The sequence below is a fragment of the Trichechus manatus genome, unplaced genomic scaffold, assembly GCF_000243295.1.
Source record: "Trichechus manatus latirostris isolate Lorelei unplaced genomic scaffold, TriManLat1.0 scaffold00023, whole genome shotgun sequence".
NCBI lineage: Eukaryota > Metazoa > Chordata > Mammalia > Sirenia > Trichechidae > Trichechus > Trichechus manatus.
This window is the reverse complement of record NW_004443959.1, coordinates 8,138,412-8,160,363: the sequence shown is the minus strand read 5'-3', so window position 1 is coordinate 8,160,363 and position 21,952 is coordinate 8,138,412. Positions and strand designations below refer to the sequence as shown.

General features: G+C 47.6%; 2 protein-coding genes across 3 annotated transcripts in view; one reads left to right on the top strand and one right to left on the bottom strand.

Moving 5' to 3' along the window:
- The window catches only part of ATP6V1C2 (ATPase H+ transporting V1 subunit C2), an 80,816-nt gene extending 64,695 nt beyond the window's left edge, over window positions 1-16,121 (top strand). Inside the window, exons 7-14 of the mRNA XM_004373060.2 lie at window positions 1,812-1,910; window positions 2,619-2,687; window positions 6,089-6,181; window positions 6,293-6,386; window positions 9,186-9,323; window positions 10,230-10,327; window positions 15,573-15,705; window positions 15,996-16,121. Of these exons, the coding sequence (XP_004373117.1) occupies window positions 1,812-1,910; window positions 2,619-2,687; window positions 6,089-6,181; window positions 6,293-6,386; window positions 9,186-9,323; window positions 10,230-10,327; window positions 15,573-15,705; window positions 15,996-16,085 (814 nt within the window). The 3' untranslated portion in view covers window positions 16,086-16,121. The remainder of the gene's footprint in view (window positions 1-1,811; window positions 1,911-2,618; window positions 2,688-6,088; window positions 6,182-6,292; window positions 6,387-9,185; window positions 9,324-10,229; window positions 10,328-15,572; window positions 15,706-15,995) is intronic.
- Window positions 16,122-16,208: 87 nt separating this feature from the next.
- Window positions 16,209-21,952, bottom strand: part of PDIA6 (protein disulfide isomerase family A member 6) — a 38,559-nt gene continuing 32,815 nt past the window's right edge. Inside the window, exons 12-13 of one of the 2 annotated variants that reach the window (XM_004373059.3) lie at window positions 18,409-18,505; window positions 16,759-17,226 (exon numbers count right to left, since the gene is read on the bottom strand). In XM_004373059.3, the coding sequence (XP_004373116.1) occupies window positions 17,158-17,226; window positions 18,409-18,505 (166 nt within the window). In that variant the 3' untranslated portion in view covers window positions 16,759-17,157. Of the gene's footprint in view, window positions 17,227-18,408; window positions 18,506-21,952 lie in introns of both variants that reach the window. The other variant, XM_023728254.1, reaches the window with a different exon arrangement.

The following is a 21,952-nucleotide window of genomic DNA, read 5'->3' as shown; positions in this document are numbered from 1 at the left end:
GGCACCCGAGAGGCCCTCTGTCTATTGCTCTCTTCTGAGGATCACTGGGACAGCTCTCTTGTTGTGAAAAACACAACTCATATGTCAGTGGAACATTAGAAACCAAAGAGGGAAAAATTCACTTCAACTAGAAACTTATTTTTGCTTGCCCGACTTTGCGTCAGAACTAAATGAACACAAACTGAGTTTCGCCTCCTTCTTGATCCTGACCCCCTCTTGGGGAGCTGGGCAGATGAGAGAAGGCAGGGTGCCAATGGCAGAGAGCCCTAAATGGTGACAGTGGCACACATCAGTCAAGGCCTTGGACCAGTGGATCTTGGGACCATTCAGCCACTGGGCCACCCACTTATCTCAACATCAGATTGTAGACATCTTAAGAATTGGTTGGGACTTCAGCAAACATCTGCTTCAACTAGTGAAGAAGTACATTCATTCATTTGTTCACAGTAACATTAATTGACTTACTGAGCACACACACTGAGTAAAGGATGCCAACACCCATTGCCATGAAGTCAACTCTGATTCATCGTGACCTATAGAACAGAGTAGAACTGCCCCATAGAGTTTCCAAGGAGCAGCTGGTGGATTCTAACTGCCGACCTTTTGGTTAGCAAAGAAGGGCAAAGCAGTCCTCCCTCTTATTTCTTTTCTTTTTTGATAAATATTTATTAAGCACCTACTAAGCCTTCAGGCCTTACGCTAGGCCCTAAAGAGCCAAAGCAGAGAAAAAGATCATTTCTACTGTTGCAGAGCTCATGATTATTCATTCAACAAATGTTTCTTGGAAGTCTTCTTTGTGCCAGGTTCTGGGAATTCAGAGGTAAACTAGACAGGTAGGTCTAAGAGTGTAAGGACAGTGTGTTAAGTGCTGTGGCAGAAAAGCACATACATGGTACCTGAGAGAGAGACCTAAGGGATCTGTATCACAGTCACACAGCTGTTTGATGATGTATCTAGGCTCCTTCGGCAGGTTGGCGAGCCTCTGTGTTTTACCATTGGCTATCAAGCCTTGGCCTTGGCTGAGTGCCTGAGAACTATTTACAAGGGAAGCATTGTGTGCTAATCCCATGGCCTGTGTGCTAACATCATGGCCTGTGTGCTAATGCTACACAGTCTTGATAGTTACACCTTGGCCCGTTTGCTAATAGTACAGCTTTGCTCCGTGTGCTAATAATACCCTGGCCTCAGTGCAGACCAGATCTCCACTGGGCACTTAGAAAAGCTATTTCAGGTGAGTGTCCATCCCCCTGGCGCCAGACCCGAAAGGCCTGTAAAGTGAAACGTCGCTGTATTTGGGCCTGTCCCTGCCAATGATGGCCAGGTGGCTTCCCAAGCCAGCTGCCTTGCTGACACTTAAGCAACCGAAGTTGCCCGACACCCGTGGTCCCCTTCCAACAGGTGGCTCGCATAGGGCCAGAGCAGATCACTGAGGTGTTAGATTCGGCAGCTCCTCTGGTGACTGGTGGTAATACCTGAGTCCCTGCCAGCCCCCTGCCCCTGGAGGGGAGCAGGTAGCAGCCCTGGCTTCCCAGAAACAAAAACAGAGGCCAGGGGGATGCACTCAGCCCAGGGGCCAGGGAGGAATAGTCATTTATGAGCGTGTCCCAGGGCCCCTCACTTTATTCTCCTAGGTTCCAGCTCGCATGGTTCCTCTGTCCCTCCCCAGGGAACATTCCTGAGACTTCCGTTTCCTGTCCCACTGCCTGTGTTGTGGGTATGTCTGGAGGCCAGTGTGCTGTGAAAACACAGGCCCCTGGTGTCCCTGTGTGCTTTATGCTGGTCACACCCTATTTGTTTCAAATGGATTTCAGGGGCAACCTCTTCACTCGGACACTGTGCGATATCGTGAGCAAAGAAGACTTTGTGTTGGATTCCGAGTACCTCATCACACTTCTGGTCATCGTTCCCAAGTAAGTGAGCAGGAGGGTGGGCCGGACGGAGGCTGGGCCTGCATTGGGTCCCCAACGGAGAGAGGGGTCAGCCCAGCCCCTGCCGGCCACCAGCCAGCTTCCCCTTGGCGACTGGCCCTGGCCTGGGAAGACCACCAGCATAGGGGTTCCGTTCTGAGGAAGCAGACAGCCCCGCACAGTAGCCCCCAAGTGACCACTCTGTCAGTAGCAGTGGTGGTGGTGGTGGTGGGCTAGCGGTGATGGCAGTGACAGCTCTAACCATTTACTGAGCACCTGCTATGTGCCGTCTTGTAGACATTACCCATTTCATTCTCACAGCCACCCTGTGAGGTATATTGTTAGTTCCATTGTCCTGAGGCTAGAGAGGTCAGCTTACTTGCCCAAGGTCACACAAGGCCAGGCTTGGAAAGCTTATGGATGTCCGGCCTCCAAGCAGATATCTATAGCTGAGCTCCTCACACAGCTTTGAGTGCCCTCTTCTCTTCCATGGGGTCTCGGGACCCTCGATGCACACTGGGCCCAGGAGGGGCTGGGCAGGGGATTCCCGGTGCCCATGGCAGGGCCTCAGGGGACATTTGGGGCTTTCTGTTGTCGCAGCTCTGCTCACCATCAGTCCCTTGGGGAAAGTGGTATGTAGTTCCTAAATGCTCAGGGCACCCAAGAGCCTCTGCTGCAGAAGTGACTGACCCGTTCTGTATATTGTCACAGACCAAGCTACGCACAATGGCAAAAAACCTACGAATCTCTCTCGGACATGGTGGTGCCTCGGTCGACCAAGTAAGCGAGACTTAAACATGGCCCCAAGTCCCCAAGGGGAACATGTGTGGGTCCTCTGGGGGCACCAGGGAATATGAGGCCCCCAGCCACCGAACTCCGTGAGAGTACACAGCCTGCAGTTCCTTCGCCGTCACACACCTTATCCACATGCCAGCCCCCTTCATCTGTCAAACCTCAGCTTCCTCGCCACCTCCTCCAGGAAGCCGTCCGCAGTCTGCAGGCTGGCAGGGCCCTCCTCCATGTGGCCACAGCACCCGTGCTCATTGCTCGAGTTACCCTCACCCTGTACATTTTCAGACTTGGCCTCTGATTCTTCGCTGCCTCGGAGGGCCCCATGAGGTCCTGGGCAGAGCCACTGCCCAGGGAATGGCTGTCTTAGTCATCTAGTGCTGCTGTAACAGAAATACCATGAGTGGGTGGCTTTAGCAAACAGAAATTTAATTTCTCACAGTTTAGGAGGCTGGAAGTCTGAATTCAGGGTGCCACCTCTAGGGGAAGGCTTCTTCTCTCTGTCGGCTCTGAAGGAAGGTCCTTGTCTCTTTTGAGCTTCTGCTCCTGCGCTATCTTCACGTGGCTTGGCATCTCTCTCCCCCATGTCTGCTTTCTCCCTTGCTTGTTGAATTTCTGTTCTATCTCAGAAGAGATTGACTTAAGACACATCCTACTCTAATCCTGTCTCTTAACAAAGAAAACCCGCTCCTAAATGGTTTTATAACCACAGGCATAAAGGTTAGGATTTCCAACACGCATTTTCTGGGGGCCACAATTCAGTCCACAGCAATGGCCAGAGGGCAGAAAGGGCAAACTGGGGAGGAAACCAGTCTCAGCTCATGGCCGGCTGGCATCAGAGCAGGATCGGCCGTAGGGGCTTTAAAAGTGGCAGGAGGAAAACGGATAAAAATGTTGTGGTGCATTCACACCGTGGAATACTACACAGCTGGGGAAACGAGCGCTTTAGAGCTGCATGCACCAGCAGGGATAAACCTCCATATATAACACTGAGTGAAAAAAAGCAAGCGGCAGAAGGGTACATACTGCACAAAGCTCTTTATTCAAAGCCTAATAGTGGACGAAAGTAAACTCTGTGTGACTTGGGCACGCACGTGTGCAATGGAATTACGGAGCTTGGATGAGCATGAGAAACACCCGACGCAGGATCGTGGTGCCCTCTGGGGCAGAGAGGCAGATGCAGTGGGGAGGGCCACACAGAGGGCCTCAACTGTATGAATATTGTTTTGTATCTTAAACTGGGTGGCTGATACATTGTGCATTGTTGGGTGCCGTAGAGTCGATTCTGACTCATAGCGACCCCCTGTGACAGAGTAGAACTGCTCTATAAGGTTTTCTTGGCTGTAATCTCTATGGAAGCAGATCACCAGGTCTTTCTCCCATGGAGCTACTGGATGGGTTCGAACCGCCGAACTTTTGGTTAGCGGCCGAGTACTTAACCATTATGACACTAGGGCTCCTTATGCTGATACATAAACCAAAGCAAATTCATTGCTATCGAGTCGATTCTGACTCATAGTGACCCTATAGGACAGAGTAGAACCGCCCCATAGGGTTTCCAAGGAATGGCTGGAGGATTCGAACTGCTGACCTTTTGGTTAACAGCCGAGCTCTTAATCACTGTGCCACCAGGGCTCTATGCTGATACATAGGGATTTGTTATTCTCAATATTTTTTCATACTTCTGAAATAGTCTGTAATTTAAAAAAAATTTTTTTTGAATTTTAAAGTGGATCTCAGTGCAGTTCCTGCGCATTCATCTGCCCCACTGCACACAGATAGAGCGCTCAAAGGCCGAGGGCAGGCCTGTCCCTGCCCGTCCATGCCCCAGGCCCTTTCTCCCAGGGTTATTAGCTCTCAGCAGATAGTAATCAGGAGCTACATGGAGGGATGCAAGGGACAGGACAGTCACAGCCTGAGGTCACAAGGGGGTGGCTGCAGGAATGAGCCAGGGCAGCCAGTCTGCAGCAGGAGGTGGACCTCAAGCTGAGTAGCTGGCCCAGGAGGGCTAAGGAAACCTTACCTGCCCTCAAATCTTTGTCTTTCTGTTGCCAGGCACTGGGGGATCACTCAGTCCAGAGCCCCCTGCCCCTGTTGTTGTTAGGTGCCGTCAAGTTGGTTCTGACTCATAGCGACCCTATGTACCACAGAAGGAAACACTGCCCAGTCCTGTGCCATGCTCACAGTCATTGTTATGCTTGAGTCCATTGTTGCAGCCACTGTGTCAATCCATCTTGTAGAAGGTCTTCTTCTTTTTCACTGACCCTGTACTTTACCAAGCATGGTGTCTTTCTCCAGGGACTGATCCCTCCTGACAACATGTCCAAAGTATGTAAGATGTAGTCTCACCATCCTTGCTTCCAAGGAGCATTCTGGTTGTCCTTCTTCCAAGACAGATTTGTTCATTCTTTTGGCAGTCCATGGTATATTCAATATTCGAGTGGACCTGAGAACCCTGATGAGGTGGCTCTAAAGGCGTCTCGAGGGCCTGTCGGGCAGCCCCTGTGGACATGGCTCAGAGAAAGAGGAAAGGTGGACCAGCCAGGATGCCCAGGAGATCCCTTCTGTGTGGAGGCTTCCCATGTTCAAAGTCTTTTCACCTGTAGGAATCAAAGACGCTTAAACCACTGACCTCAACAACTCCCATGTGCAGCAGAGAAAATGTCTCTAGGGACAGCGGCCACACTGGTCCTGTGTTGAAGGACGCCAGGGAGGCTATGTATAATTGGAATATTGTTCCATTGAAAGTGAAATGGACGTTATGGAATGGTTTCCACCAACGGGCAATCTGTCCTGCTTCACTGTAGTCACAGCATGTCAGAGCTGGGACACCCCATTATACAGATGAGATGACCAAGGCCCAGGAGTAGCCTGCTCGGAAGCTCACAGGCTGAGATAGGCTGGAGCTAAAACCCTTTGCCCTCCCAGTCTCAAGCCTTTTCTTCTGCATAAACCAAAAAACCCAAACCTGTTGCCATCGAGTCGATACCGACTCATTATAGAATTGCCCCATAGGGTTTCCAAGGAATGGCTGGTGGATTCAAACGGCCGATCCTTTGGTTAGCAGCCAAGCTCTTAACCACTGCACCACAGGGCTCCTTCCTCTGCAGAAGGGACCTGCATTTAGATCATCTGGAGGCCCCTGAGGATGTAGCCTGGAGGGGTTAGTGGAAGGGGCAGGAAAGAAGGGGAAATGGCACAGAGTGAAAACAGAGCCAGGAGTTAGGTAGGAAATAATAAGGCACACACTTAGTGCCCAGCCCTCCCCTGCTGCCAGCGCTCCTGAGCACAGGCCACCAGGCTGACGGGGACAGGGAAGCTGACCGCCAGTATGGGCTGGCCCATGGTGGCGCTGGTGATTAGTTCTGTGAACAAATGTTTCTCTCCAACAGACTGATTGCTGAGGACAACGAGGGTGGCCTCTTCACTGTGACTCTGTTTCGAAAAGTGATTGATGATTTCAAGACCAAAGCAAGAGAGAACAAGTAAGAAAGCGAGCACTGTGTGGGGGCTACTCTGGGTTTGGTGTTTCTCCACTTGGGTGTCTCTGCTTGCTGGTAGCTTCCTGATGAAAGCCTCTTCCTTCTTGTTTCAAGGTTCACTGTCCGTGAATTTTACTATGATGAAAAAGAAATGAAAAGGGAGAGGGAAGAGATGAGCAGATTGCTGTCTGATAAGAAGCAACAGTATGTGAGTATCTGATTGTGGCTGACCGGATTTGCATGCATGAGGTTGAGAAGGGCCCCCACCCCAACAGTTGCCGGGGGACAGAGGAGCCCTTCCTTGTCCCCAGCTCTCAACCTCCATTGTCCCCACTCCCTTGGGCTCACACCATCCAGGACCATCTGCTCTCATGGGGGCACCAGAGCAGGGTTTGGGGAAATGGGTGATCAGCACAAATAATTGTCAAGGTGGAGCATGGATCATGAGCCAAGCACTATGACCCTACTGAGTCCTGAGAATGACCCTTCCAGGAAGGTATTATTAACCCCATTTTGTAGATGAGGAAACTGAGTCTAATGGGTCTTTCCCCTGGGTAGAGGACCCTGCCTATCCCTCATCTGGGGTTAAGCAGTGCAAGTCGGGGACATCTGTGCCACTAAACACTCAATGCTTGTCCTTAGTGGTGTGGTTTCTAGGGAGTGGTACTAAAGGATGTGACATTCTCCATCACCAGCACCAGTATTTCCCTCCCGTATGTTCTTAGCAAAGAGTGGGTGCTTATCCATGTGACTTCCGACAACAGCCAGTCAGAAACTTTTGGTGCAGAAGGGAAACTTAGCTGAAGAAGGATAAAATCACACTCATTTGTGCAGTATGAACAGTAGCCTTGGGAAGGTCCCTCTACAACTCTGTTAAATGGGGACATTCAAGACTTGGTATACCCCAGCCATACAGCTAGTCTAAGCTTGGTGACTCTGGGGGAGGGTTTTCTGGCCCCTCTCGCCCATCCTCACCAGAGAGGGTGCTGTGGAGTGCCTTCCAGCTGAGCCTCTAGCTATAGAGAGGAAGGGAAGAATGAGGAGAATGTACTTCAAAGTCTCTTGGAGGAAAGATGGTGTGTAAATATAAAGCTGTAAGTATGTGCTTGAGGTAAAGCGCAGTGGGCAGTGGATGCAGGTCCATGGGGCTTTTTACACGAACAAGTGTTTGTCTGTGGCCTTCTGTGAGATCTGGCTGGATGGCCTGGGGTGTTCTGCACGTCCAGTTTGACCTCTCTCAGCCAAAGGCCCTTCTCCCAGGGACTTGAGACAAGTAGCTGTCTATCAGGAGTGAGCACCAGCTGTGAAGCCCCCCAGATGGACTGGCTGTCCGCTTCTGAGGAGAAAAAGACAACTGATAGCATAAAAGTTCACATCTGGGTGTTTAGACTCTCCTTCCCCCGAATGGAGCCCTGGCGGTACAGTGGTTAAGAGCTCGGCTACTAACCGAAAGGTCAGCGGTTCGAATCTACCAGTGGCTCCTTGGAAACCTTATGGGGTGGTTCTACTCTGTCCTATAGGGTAGGTACAGGTATTTTTTTTTTCCCAAACACAAACACACGTACATATGCACCTATATGTGTATGTACACGTATATGTATACATGGGTATGTGTATGTACATGTATGTTTACACCAAGTGAACACATACACTCCTCAAAACCAAATCTTTCAGGCTCCACTTGTGGCTCAGGCGAGTGTAGTCCCTTCCTGGACAGAAAGGACCGAGCTGGGAGGCCTGTGTCCTGGGCCCTGTGAGCGTCAGTCCTCAGAGCAAGCTGCTCAGAGCAGTGGCCACAGATCCAAGAGAGCAAGGCAGGAAAATGGACATTGCAGAATGATGTTCACCAACAAGAGCTGAAATCCGCGGGTTTTCTGCCTCAGCCTCAGCTAAACTGAAACCCTAATTAGCTGTGAATCTCCAGACACTGTCTTTAATTGAGGCTTTTCTCTAGTTGCTTTATGCTGACCTCAAGAGACCCCTACATAGGGTCTCTGTGTTGGGAGCCAGAGACTGGAGCTTTCTTGATTATCCAGCCCGGGAGATCCTGCCTGCAGCACAGGCGGTGAAGTGGGGTCTTTGGCATCTACCTCAGATCCCCTGAGGGTCAGGGTGATATGCAAGAGGCTCACACTTGCAACCTGGTCTCAGGTTGCCAGCTGGGTTATTTTTTTATGTGGTGTAGACTTCTGCACCTCCCGCCTCTACCCTGGGGAGCCCTTGCAGGGTCTACTTGTGATGGGAAATGGAGCTCTGAAGTAAACACGCTAACTCGGACACACTGAGTTTCTCACGAGCCCCTCACTGTGTGCCAGTGAGCAGTGCCCCTTGCTGGGGTCAGCCCTGCTCCAGACTTCTCGAGAATCACTTTGCCTCTTCAGCCTTTTGGAAGCTGGTAGCAAGCATCTTGCAGACTTTTTGGTACTTGTCATCCAGAGGGGGTGGGATGGGTCTGGTGCTTTTAGTTCACTTGAGAGCACAGGGTGGAATTTTCCTGGATTTTCCACCTGTTTGCAAAGACAGAATGATAAAGGCTGAAATGTCCTAACAGCACACCTGACTGATTTTTCTGCACGTAGCATGCTTACTAAGTGCACCGGTGAATGCCAGGGAGGCTCTGTGGGTTGGACATGGTGACAGACATCCTGACTAAACCTGGACAGATGATCTCCGCGGGCAGGACTGTTACCACTAACCACCTCTTGGTGCTGTCCTTGTCTGCCAGTCGGGGGGATCCTGACAAGGCTAGGCGGGGGGGGGGGGGGTGGGGACCAACTGCTCTGCCTCTGATTGGCTCTGTCTGTGGAGTATGGAACCCCAAGACTAACATCCCCCAGTGGGCTCATGGCCACGTAATCAAATCTCCAGTCCAACCACTGTGCTGAGTCCGTGGGGTCGGCCAGAATTCCTGAGCTTGCTTTCACGTGCTTTTCAGGCGATGAGAATGATTTGTTTGTTTGTGATGCGTGTTTGCTGAAAGATTAATAAGTCATTTCTGTGCCTTTAGCAAACTTCCTGTGTTGCCCTTAAAAAGGGATCATCCACCTTCTCGGACCACATGGTTAAGGTAACCCCGCTAGGTAACCCTGATAGGCCCGCTGCGGGGCAGACCGACAGAGAGAGAGAGAGTGAGGGCGAGGGTGAGGTAAGCATCCCCCTGGGAGCCCTGGGGTTCCCTGGCTCACATCTGCTCCCTAGCTCAGCCATCTGTAACCTCTGAGACAGCTCACCCTTGCATTTCCTGTTGTCTCATATGGCTTATGGGGTCTGAAATTCAGGGGCCTGGAATCATGGCTTCCTGGTCTGCAGGGCCTCTTTGAAGCTGTCCCCTCCTCTCCCAGCCATGAGTGGTGCTTGTCAGCCAGGGCGCCTCTGCCCTGGCTGGCGGTGGCTGCAGCTGGTGACGGAGCAGGGCCCCTGTTGGGGGGTGGTGGTCGGGCAGTTCAGCTCTCCTGAGGCTGCCCTGGCTGGGCCCTCATCCCTGACCTTTGCGGGCAGCTGGAGGTGTCAGGTGGGAGCTCGGAGCTCTTCCTGGAAGACTCTGAGCTCCCCTGGAGGACAGGCCACACCAGCGTTAATGACAGCTGCTGTGGCCCTGAGGTTTGTGGACAGGTGAGGTGGGGCTGCGAGGGGCTCCCTCAGAAATGGGCAGCTGTTAGATGATGCCGGGACCCAGGGGACCATCAGGCTGCTGCTGGCTCTGTGGCCGAGCCTTGGAAGGCTCTGTGACTGGGCAGTGTCAGACGGAGGCTGGTTAGCTGCCTGCTGAAAGCCGTTGAGGTCAGGGGGTTGCCCAGCACCCCTCCACCCTGGTTTGTGGTGGCACCACGCATGTGCTGGGTGGCTGGATTGCTAAGCTTCTCCAGATCAGTTCCTGGATGATGTGATCCTGAGCCTTGCTCAGGGCGTGTCTATTGGACTCCTTCCTTTCTGCTTCTGCTGGCTCCTGGGCACTTCCCAGTTCATGGCTTGCTCTGTCCAGACCCACGTCGTCTTGGCCTGGGCCTCAGGCGCAGTGGTGAGGGGTCACCAGGCTCTCCTGTCTCCGCAGGGCCCCCTGCTGCGCTGGCTCAAGGTGAACTTCAGTGAAGCCTTTATTGCCTGGATCCACATAAAGGCCTTGAGAGTGTTTGTGGAGTCTGTGCTCAGGTACGTGAAGCTGGCATCCCTTGACCCCGGAGCTCTCCTGAGGGTGGGGAGGATGGTCCCGCCCTGGTAGATGCCTGCTGGGGTGGGATCTCAGGCCAGGAGGAGCCGGCTCTGGAAGCTGCCTAAGCTGCCTCTCCCTCCCTTCCCTGCTGCCCGTCCCCTGTGCTCTGCATCCCCACCTGCTCCTGCCTCCTCTAGACCCTGTCCACCCTGCCCTCTCCCTTCTGCAGCTGTGGCTTGTCTCCTCCTGGCTCTTGGTAACACGCTTGACTCCCCCTGACCCAGCTAAAACTACCCTCGGCCTGCCTCCCACTGCTGTCCAGGGCTCCTCCCACTACTGTGAGGGCTCCTCCCCCTGCTGTCCAGGGCTCCTCCCACTACTGTGAGGGCTCCTCCCCCTGCTGTCCAGGGCTCCTCCCACTACTGTGAGGGCTCCTCCCCCTGCTGTCCAGGGCTCCTCCCCCTGCTGTCCAGGGTTCCTCCCACTGCTGTGAGGGCTCCTCCCACTGCCGTCCAGGGCTCCTCTCGCTGCCGTCCAGGGCTCCTCTCGCTGCCGTCCAGGGCTCCTCCCACTGCTGTGAGGGCTCCTCCCACTGCTGTGAGGGCTCCTCCCGCTGCTGTCCAGGGCTCCTCCCACTGCTGTCCAGGGCTCCTCCCGCTGCTGTGAGGGTTCCTCCCGCTGCTGTGAGGGCTCCTCCTGCTGATGTCCAGTGCTCCTCCCGTTGCTGTGAGGGCTCCTTCTGTTTCCTGTCATTAGTGCCTTCTCCCACTGCCCAGCCTCCCATGTGGCCCTGTCCTGCTCCCGCCCTTCCATGCAGACTAGCAGCCTTCCCCGGGGTCCTAAACAAGCCCGGGCTATTTTAGCCCTCAGCCTTCAAGGCTCCACTGCAGCAGGAAAAAGAAAACAAAAAGAAAACCACCAGAACAAAATGTATTTTGACCTTTTAAAAAAACAAATGCAAAATAGACTCACTGTAAAAAATTTGGAAACTATAGATAAGCACAAAGAATGAGTAGAAATCGCTTGTCATTTTAACACCAGGAGAAAACACAGCCAACGTTCTAGTGTGTACCCCTATAGTTTTTTTCTTTTCTTCTTGCTTTGCTGCCTTAATAGCGGTCTTATGAACATTCCCTGTGTCATTAAATATTTGGGATCTTGTAGCATTGCTCACGCTGACTGCACTCCGTGGGCTTCTGTGACCTGCAGTCTCCTGGGGAGGCTCCTCTGGCCTCTCAGACTCTGTACTGATCTTCCCTCGCTCCTTTCCCGCCTGCACTGAAGGCTGCCTCAAAAATCCCCTACCACCCACCTACCTGGCCACCACTCCCTAGTGGCGTTTTCCTGCCCACGTCTAGGCCTCCATGTCTTGCCATTTGCCTGCCGTAGGCTTGACCTGGAGATCTGGCTCATCTTCCTCCCAAGCTCCTTCCTCTTGCTTCCCTGTTTCTGCCAATGGCCTCTCCATCCTTCCCATCACCAGGCTCCAAACCTCAGGGTCAGCTTGGACTCCTTTTCTCGCATCCCACCCCACCCCCAGCGCACCCCTTGATAAACCGTGTCGATTTTGCCATTGCTTTCTCTTGTCTATGTGTCTCCCTGCCCAGCTTGCCTGGCTGTTGCCAGAAGGCCCTTACTTGGTCCACATGGCTGCCAGTGTGTGTGTGGTTTTGCCCAGATACAGCTCTGACTGTGGTTCCTCATCCTTTCCGCACACCCCTCCCACGCACACTCACACACATCACATTACATCTTGCCTGTAATGGCAAGGATTGCAGAGTTGGGCTGAAATATGTACTCTAACTGGACTGTTCTAGCCACTCGTAGCGGGGCCCCAGATAAACTCTGCTTGCTTCAGAAATCAGTGGTACGTAAGTCTCAATACAGTGTAGCCTGTCCATGTCTCATGGAATGCCCATTTGCCAAAGAGAGGTAGAGACAAATATTTTCTTCCAAAAGAATATATGGGGAAAATATTTTTTCAAAATTATCAGCTTATTAACATGTTTTACTATATCTTTATTTTTCCCAAATACAGATATATAATACATGAGCACTAAAAAATTCAAGTTCAGAAATACACACTGTAGAAAGTCAAAATTCCTTGTGATCCCACTCATAAATAATCACGGTTAATGGTTAGGTGTATTTTCAAGACTCATCCTTCAAATGGGATCATTTGTACTTAATGGTTTGCAATTTGCTTTTTTCATTTGCATCGTACTGTACTCTGTTATCAGTATACGTAGAGTTACATGGCCCTTTTAGATGGCTTTTTCATATTTCATCACATGGAGATACAGTAGTCTAGGAAAATAGATGTTGAAACAGCAAGTCTATTTGAGCAAACAGACAAGTAAGGAGGAAGTAAAATTCATCTGTTTATGCCTCTTACCTCCCATTTGTCTTTTTTTTTTTTAATAGTTTATTTTTGTTGTTGAAAATATACACAGAACATACACCAAATGAACAATTTCTACATACACAATTCGGTGACACTGATTTGTCCCCTCACTTGTTGCTCTGCCTTCCTTGTCTCAAAGCTGTTTGTCTTTTTCCCTACACAAGAGAGGGGTGTCTGACTCATCTCTCTACCTCTGTCACTTAAGCCAGAGCTGGACAAAGAGTAGATGCTATATGTTTGACAGAATGTAATCAATCTTAAGTGGACATGGACCTCAGGTGAGCATGTGCTAGTTCATCTTCATGGATGAAGTGAACCAGGTGTTTAAATTATCCGAGAAGAAAATGGAAATAGGCGCTGGGTGAGTGGTGGGGCTATGATGAATTTGCTGCTTCCTCCAGGTGAAGACTACCAGGCAGCAGGATAATCAGGTCCAGGTAGCTGGAGAAGTCTTGGTGGAGAACAGGTATTAGGGAGTCATCAGTGATAGGTGGTTAGCAAAACCATTTGTGTGTGGATGAGATCTCTCAGGGAGAGTGCCAGAGAGGAACCTGGGGAGCCCCACCATTGAAGGAGTAAGTGGAGGTAGGAAAAAAACCCATGAAGACTCAGATGGAGGAGGGTATCAGGAAGCCTGGGCAGGAAGGCCTAATCAAGAGTCAAAGTAGGAAAAGGTTAGGATTTTAAAACGTCCCTTGGATTTGGCCATTACTAGGTCATTGATGACCTGTGTCAGATCATTTCTCTGTGGTGGTGGGAGGAGCTAGAGTGTAGTGGTTGAAGAATGAAATAGGACATCTGATACTCTCAAATTTGCTTTTAGAAGAGTGTGAGAGCTCTTAGAGAGTTGGAGTTTATTTTAAACTGCAAGATTTGCACGTTGATAATGTTAAATGATAATGCTGAGGATTAAAGAGAGATTGAGAGCCCTGCAGCAGAGGAGTGAGGTTGGCATGGCTACAGATTGTCTCAGTAATGAGGGCACAGGTTGAGGGCTTCTCATCAGATGACCTCAGCAATCAACATGAAGTAGGAGGCAGGATCCTCAACTGTGTAGTCTAGGAAGAGAGGAGGATGTCAGAGGCTTGAAGAGAATGAGTGGGGAGAACTAACCAGACATTCCTGGGAGTCATGTTCTGAGCAGAATGGAAGTGTCCATTTAAACTGGTCCAGAGGGAGGGTTAGCAGGACCAGTGCCACAAAAAGAGAATAAGGCAAGAACCGGAAGGATCCTGAAAGAGGGTGGGAAGCCATGAAGCCAAGAGGACAGGGCTGAGAAAGGGGTCAAGGGCTCGGGGACAACAACATTCCTTCAGTCAACATTTATTGAGTGCCTATTATTCACCAGGCAATGGGGACACAATAGTGAGCAAAACAGATACATGCTTCTGCCCTCAAGGAGTTCACAGAGTGGTAGAGAGAGCTTTAGAGACAGGTGCCTTTGTTCAGGGGAAAGGCTAAACAATCTCCCAGAGCAAATTGGGAATAACTGTGGCAGGCTGACCAGGTTGGAGGATGACAAGGGAGGGGTGGCAAAGCCTGAGCCTTTTAAAAGGAAGGTTTTTGTGCCCAGGTACCGGAGTACTGAGTTAGGCTAGGAAGCAGTTCTGGAAAGACTGCAAGTCCAGGTAATATGGACTTGGACAATAGGTGCTACATCCATTTCCCCTGGGTAATCCCAGAGCCTTGGTGACCAAAGATGGGAACAAAAGAAATGAAGGTGGTCAACGGGGCCATTACTCTCACCTGTGATCTAGCCCATGTGCCACTGTCATTCTTGTCAACACCTGCCAGCCTCTGTGGCAGCCTGTTGACAGATTTAGATGGGGTCACATGCTGGCATCCCGCTATCCAGTCCTGTTCATTTTATCCTGCTTGCCCTGTGTTTAGAGGCAGCGTGATTAGGTAGGTCTTAGGCTTGGCTGGAATAAAGGCACCAGCACCTGCGGTTACAAATGGCCCTCCAACTCCACCTTCCTACGCATCTGGTAGAGCTCAATAGCTCAGTGAATACTTGGCACCATTAGCAGCCATCAATGAGGAATGGAGAAATTTGGGAGCCAGCAGATAATTTATGGGTATTGATTGGAAAATAAAAACTTAGTGAATACAACAGATCCTGCCACTGTGAATCATTTACATAGCAGGTTCCAGTCTGGAAAAACCAGAGTTAACACAAGAACAAAAGGGTATCATAACAACTGTTTTCACATACATGGTTAGAGCATGAAGAAACACGTGAGGAGCATTGAACATCCCAGCATTTGCTGATAGTATATTTAAAAAAAAAGTTCAACAATCACAAAATGCATGTTTACTATTTATATAGTACCCAGTATAAATATTTTAACACCTTGGGAGTAACTTGTTCCCACAAATGATTTTCAACGTATTCAGCCATACAACCAAGTACATTTATTTTCCTTTCCTTCCATCCAAAAAACTAAGAAGGAACTCAATCTTGATAAACCTAGTTTTGTTTTTGCTACCTTCTCTGTTGGAGAAAAACACAACAGGCAAGCTGGGTCTTAAGAAATGTTAGACCATTCAGGCCACTTGCCTCCATTCAACATGAGCATTCACTACATGACCACTCATGGTTAGGGTGAAGGCACTCTTTGCTGTGTAGTCAAAAACGATCACTATCAGAAGTGGGTTAGCATGTTCTAAAGATTTTCCATCTAGGAAGACCTAGTAGTCTCACCTCTGCCCCAGACGTTTTGCTCAACGGAGTTTTACTTTGGTTGAAGATTTTCATTCTTAATAGAACTTACTCTTTATTTCTTCATCCATATTTACATCTGGAATACCTTATTTATACATTTTATTTATCTGAAAAGGTATGGACTACCAGTCAATTTTCAGGCAGTGCTTCTACAACCTCATAAGAAGTCATCCACCAAACGTTTAAGAGAAGTGCTAAACTCCATCTTCAGACACTTGGATGAAGTAGCAGCTGCAAGTATATTGGATGTAGGTTTGCAAGTATAATAGCTGTATTTCTGTAGTAAGCCCCAACTCTCCATATGGGTAATATTTTCAGAAAATGGTACTTGCCAGCCTGTTATGGAAATCCGTACATCACAAATGTTACAGCCAAACAAGGAAAGACAGATGTGGGCATGTTGGTGGGGGTAGGAGTTGCAAAGCAGAAAATATGGTCAATGGCTGGAGAGCTTCCTCAAAAAAATATGAAAAATTAAAGACAAACAGGAAATTGTCGTTTATGTGACTAAACTATATTACCATGTCTTCTTTTACAGGCATCTGTGGAGATCCCAGGATTACAATTTAATAACCAGGATTATTTTCCTTACGTCTACTTCCACATTGACCTAAGTCTTCTTGACTAGAGAGGTCAGCCAGCACTACGCTTCCACATCCATGCAAACGACTACAGATGCCTCTTTCTCTTAGCCAGACAATTGTTTAAACGTCCTGTGTAATTTAGATTTGCAGAGAAATTGCTCACACAGTTAGGTACAGTTGTATTTATTTTTTTTTTAAGTTACAATAAAGAAATGCTCTCAGTCCTTTGAATTGACTCTTCGCTTAGATTCTAACACAATTCAACGTTCACTGTTTAGCCTTTCATTTCTGTTACGCACAAATGCGGACTCTGCCTACAAACCGGCAACCTGCTGCTGCATCGCCTGTCTTGACATTTTGAGAGTCGGGTCAGAATATAAACAACCTGGAGCTCATATTCCCGATTAGGCACTAGTGATGCCCTAAAAGACAAAATACTGGGCATGAAATGCAGTTCTCAAATGACAATCCATTGTCTTCCATACTTTAAAAAAACTGCTTTACATTTACAAATGGAATTTAAAATTTTAGAACACATAAAATCTGCATCGTGGCAGGTATTCAGATGACATCATCTGAATGAAAAGGGTCTTTTTTTCCTTTTAAAAAAGCTTATAAGGAGGAAAGACATCAGGGGAGTCACTTTATAATATTAATTTACTGGCTGAACATCAGACTCTGAATTTATGATATGGACAGTAATTTCATACATTTATCAGCATTGTCCAAAATATTTGTTTTATTCTTCAATGGAAAAAAACCATGAATATTCAAATGAAGGAATCACAATAAAAAACACATATAAGAAACAGCCTTAAGGAACATTCAGGCAGCAGTCAGAGGGATGGAAAATACGTTTCAACACACCATCAGTTTTCTTCAAATATTATTTGACAGAATACAACCCAATTCACTGGCTACAACGATTCACAGAATTTTTTCAATGTTTTCCTGAGATGCAAAAGTTCACCGTTGCAGTGTTTTCAAATGACCAATCGAGTGCTACTTCTTGGTTACAAAGGCCACTGTAGATCCGTCGGATTGTTAGGAATGTTCTTTCACTGCTGGAAAAATCGGCTCCCAAGAAAAGAAAACTGAATTTTCATGCTGCGTATCTCACAACTCATCTTTCTCTAAGTCATCGAGCTCTACATCACTGAGATCAATATCATCTTCCACAGGAAGCTGTGAACAGAAGACCATCATGAATATGCACTGCTGCGTGTAACCCAGAACTGCAGGTACCCAGGGAGGGCCCTGAACATTCAACAAAACCAGTTTCTCCTCAAACCAGTTATTTTTTCACTTTGCCTATTATATAGATGGAAAAGCTGAGAACTCAGATGAAAAGTTATTTTAACACAGTACCCAGCTATCTCCTTCCAACTGAAAGCCATTTAAATTGTCCTTTTAAGGCAGCCTCTCCGAACTACACAGGAATAAATGCAAATTGTAAAGCTATAATTTTGTATCTCTCTAAGACAAAATAAATGAATTCCAGGTTAAATACTTACTTTAGGGGTGACAGTTAGGAAAACAAACTAATAATTATTGAAATTAAGTACCTTGGGTGTCTCTTCAAGAATATTTAATGCCACCTAGCACTTTTTAATAGGGAAGATCAGAGTGAAGTGTCTTGAGAGAGAATTTTAACAAAGGTCTGTGAGGCTATGCTAATATTCTGGCATGCCAAGGCTCTGGGTTTGATAGAAAGGAATTGATTTACAAGTAGCAAAAATGCACAAGGACGAACCACAGCCTCCTCTAGCCTGTGAACAGAACTAGATGGTGCCTGACTACCACTACCAACCACTCTCACCAGGATCACAGTGGAAGGTCCCAGGTAGAATGCATAAAAGATGTAGAATGAAATTCAAATTCAAAAAAAGAAAAAGACGACTTTCTGGTCTGAAAGAGCATGGAGGAACCCCTTGAGACTACTGCCCTAAGACAACCTACTAACTTAAAACTAGAGACACTCCCGGAGGCCACCCTTCAGCCAAATAATACACAGTGCTATAAAATAAACCACCTCTGTGAAGAGTGTACTCCTTAGGACAGTGGACTATGAGACCAAAAGGACAACATCTGCCCAAAACCAAAGATGAAAAGACAGGCAGGGACAGGGCAACTGGACTAAAGGGAAGGGGGAACCCAGCGAGGAAATGGGGAGTGCTGACACACGGCCGGGATTGTAACCAGCGTCACAAACCATCAGTGTAATAATCACTGATCAGAAAATTAATGTGCTAAGTAAACTTTCACCTAAAGCACAATAAAATGTTTTTTAAAAAATGCACAGGAATTTGGGAAGCAAAAAAAGGATTAAAAAATATAACAAAAACAAGCCCTATGCACTCGACTTACCTCACCATCCTTGCCATCCCAAGGTTCTATTGTACTTATTTTAGGGAAGGCCCCACCTCCTACAGGTGCTGTAGATCCACGCCCAAAAGAGAGCTCCCTTAAGGGAAAAAATTACCAAAACAAGCACATCAGTTTACAATGCATGTAGGCAACTTTCAAAAATAATGACTTGCCTAAAATGTCTACGCAAAAGTTATTTCTCACCTCTTGGTGCAATGTATTTCTGAAAAATATCTCATGAACAGTATTATATTCTCAAATAGGGACAATAATATAATTAGGTTTGAGAGTCTTCATTTAGGACTTGGCCTCAGATAAAGCCATTTACTATCAATAATTTTTAAGACCTAGCATTATTTTGCTAAAATACAAATTAAGTACATAAAAGCTATCCAAGTTGACCTAGAACGTGGATAAAAGCAATACTGATATATCTGATTAAGAAAATTCTCGAACTTAAGACCCTAGAAAGGCTTTCTGAAAGATGACTAGTCTCTGAAAACTAAAATTGAACTCCCTTCCTCAGATTTTTATAGCAAGCATTTGAAACCGGCCCCCAGGCCCACAGGCACTAGCAACTGCCTTAAAGTATTATCGGAGGCCTTCTCAGTCATCTATGTTGTTGCTGTTGTGTGCCGCCGAGGTGAGTCGTAGTGGGCCTATGGTAATCTACAACCTGTTGCCGTCGAGTCGATTCCGACTCACAGCGACCCTACACAACAGAGTAGAATTGCCCCACAGAGTTTCCGAGGAGCGCCTGGTGGATTCGAACTGCCGACCTTTTGGTTTGCAGCCGTAGCTCTTAACCACTACGCCCCCAGGGTTTCCACAGTAATCTATAGATGATGGCAATTCTCTCGCACCTCGAGCTGTAAGAAGAGGTATACCCAGGAACGGCATGTTAAGTCTTGACACTGTAGGTATTAAGAACATTTCACCGGGAAGGTGTAAAAACAATCACTAGGGTGTGAGCAAAGACTTCTTTCAAAGGAGCTTGCCATGATGCTCTGGTGAAGGGTACTCTGAATATTGTTAAAAGAAGGGGGAAACCTCCAAACCTCAGGATATCAACTCTCTTGTTATGTGTCTGACAATACTTATTTTGTATAGTGGGGAAAAAAATGGCTAATTTTATCCACTGCTTTTGCTACCTTGCTTTTTTTTACAATGTATATCAGTGGTTATTAAAAGGAGGCAACTTTGCCTCCCCTCCCTCCCTGGAACATTTGGCAATGTCTGGAGACCTTTCTGATGGTCACGATGGGTGGCAGTGGTGGGTTATCTACTGGGAGAGACCAGGAATGCTGCTAAACATTCTACAATGCACAGGACAACCTCCAACACAGTATGTCAGTAATGCCCAGCGTACATGTATCAGTTATATTCAGAAAACAGGATTAAAAATGGGCTCTAGAAACCCACTTCCCCACCAGTCATTAAACTGCCAGTATTAGCATAGGACAGGACGCTGACTAACACACAGGTGTACGGGCAGACAAAGAACACACAGTGTCTCACGCAGTTCTCCCTAAAATCTATGTCAGAATGGCTCAACTTACTATTAAGGAGCATGAGCAAATTTAAGCTTGCAAGGGAAACACAAATCCATGAGAGTAATAGAGAGCTAGCAGTTCTACTCTTGCTAGTTTTGTGTCCTTAATCAGGTTATTTATCATCTGCATCGGCTTCATCTATAGAACGCAGAGATGTATCTGCTATCGGACATTTGGCAGATGGGGTTGGTGCTCCCCACTTAATGTCAGCAACAAGAGTGACTGAAAGATGCCAAACCCTCGTTTTAAACGGGAACAAAACTCTTCAGGGCAGAGTTCGACTGTTTACATTTTTTTCAATACTCCTATTAAATGGTGCCCCTCCCCTCTCCCACTCTTCTTTCTAGGGCTAAATACTAACAGGTATCTCTACTACTAATTAAGAGAGACTGGGGAAAACATGGGAAACCCTGGTGGCGTAGTGGTTAAGAGCAACAACTGCTAACCAAAAGGTCAGCAGTTCGAATCCACCAGGCGCTCCTTGGAAACCCTGCAGAGCAGTTCTACTCTATCCTATAGGGTCACTATGAGTTGGAATTGACTCGACCGCAATAGGTTTGGTTTGGTGGGAAACACAGCCCCTGCTTTCAAAGAAACTGAACAGGCATCAACCGATATAAAAACTTAAGTCCGTTCTTCACATCTTTGTGCGTAATACACCATTCCAAACTTATATTTACACTACTGAACCTGAGAGTCCCTGCGGGGGGCAAGCAGGTAATGGACTTGCCTACTAAGTGAACAACTGAAGGTTCGAGTCCACCCGGTGATGCCTTGGAAGAAAAGCTGGAGATCTACTACCAAAAAATCAGCCACTGAAAACCCTACGGAGCAATTTACTCTGATACACATGAGGTTGCCAGGAATTGGAACTGACCTGACAGCAGCTGGTAAATTTGGTGTTAATACAGTTAGCCAAAATACAGTAAGCAATTAAATTCTCAACAAGTCTAGCTGACATTTCTCAGGAAGGATGTGGGAATCATTTAGTATGTTGTTTTGAGCTGATCACAGTTTTCAACTGCCGCCGCTCTATATTCATAAACTGTTAGTTTAGCTTCACTGTTACTAATTCTTACAGGTTGTTTGAACAACTTTACGTATTTGTGCTAACAGTATTTTTTAGCTTCATGTTTTTCAAAAGCCAGATTAAGACAGGTATGTGTACTTTTCAAGTATAAATAATTCATGCCTCTCACTGCTAAGCACAAAAGTACATCATCTCTCTGCTAGCTCTAATCCTGGGTTGTTTGAACGAGTCAACTTCACTGGTGGTGTGTTGTGTACAAGTTGACATCTTTTTGTTAGAAAACAAAAATTCATATGTAGCTAGAATCAAGTTTACTGTAATATATTTTTCTTCTTTCTACTTATTACCTCATACTCACCACTGGTAGCGTGGTAGGGTCTGAGGTCTTGGCTACTCCAAGACCAAGATACAAAGTTTGAGAACCACAAGCCTGTGTACTGGTCTCCAGCACGAAAGTGATTGTCTCAAGTTTATGACATACTTACATTGTCTTAAAAACAGCTAACATTAAGGGTTTTATTCTGTTCCAGTACTACTCTAAGCTTTTCCTGGTGATGTCTTTCAATTCTCCAAGGACACTATAGGAGGTGCTATTATTATCCCATTTAGAAAACAAAGAAACTGCGGTGCAGAAAAGTTACGTAACTCACCCAAAGCCAAATAGCTAGCAGAGACGTTAAAGAAGCTGCCCTTTCAATCACTCCACCATACCTCTGCTTTGCTCAAGGTCAGCTTAAACCTGTTGCTGTCTAATGGATTACGACTCAGAGACCCTATGGAAGCAGACTGCCACATTTTCCTCCTGCGGAGCGGCTGGTAGGTTCAAATCACCAACCTTTCAATTAGCAGCCAAACACTTAGCCACTGAGCCAGCAGGGCTCCTTCAAGGTCAGCTCACAGGTGGCAAAACTAACATGTGACCCTTGATAGTCTCACTTCAGAGCCCATACTCTTCTGGCCG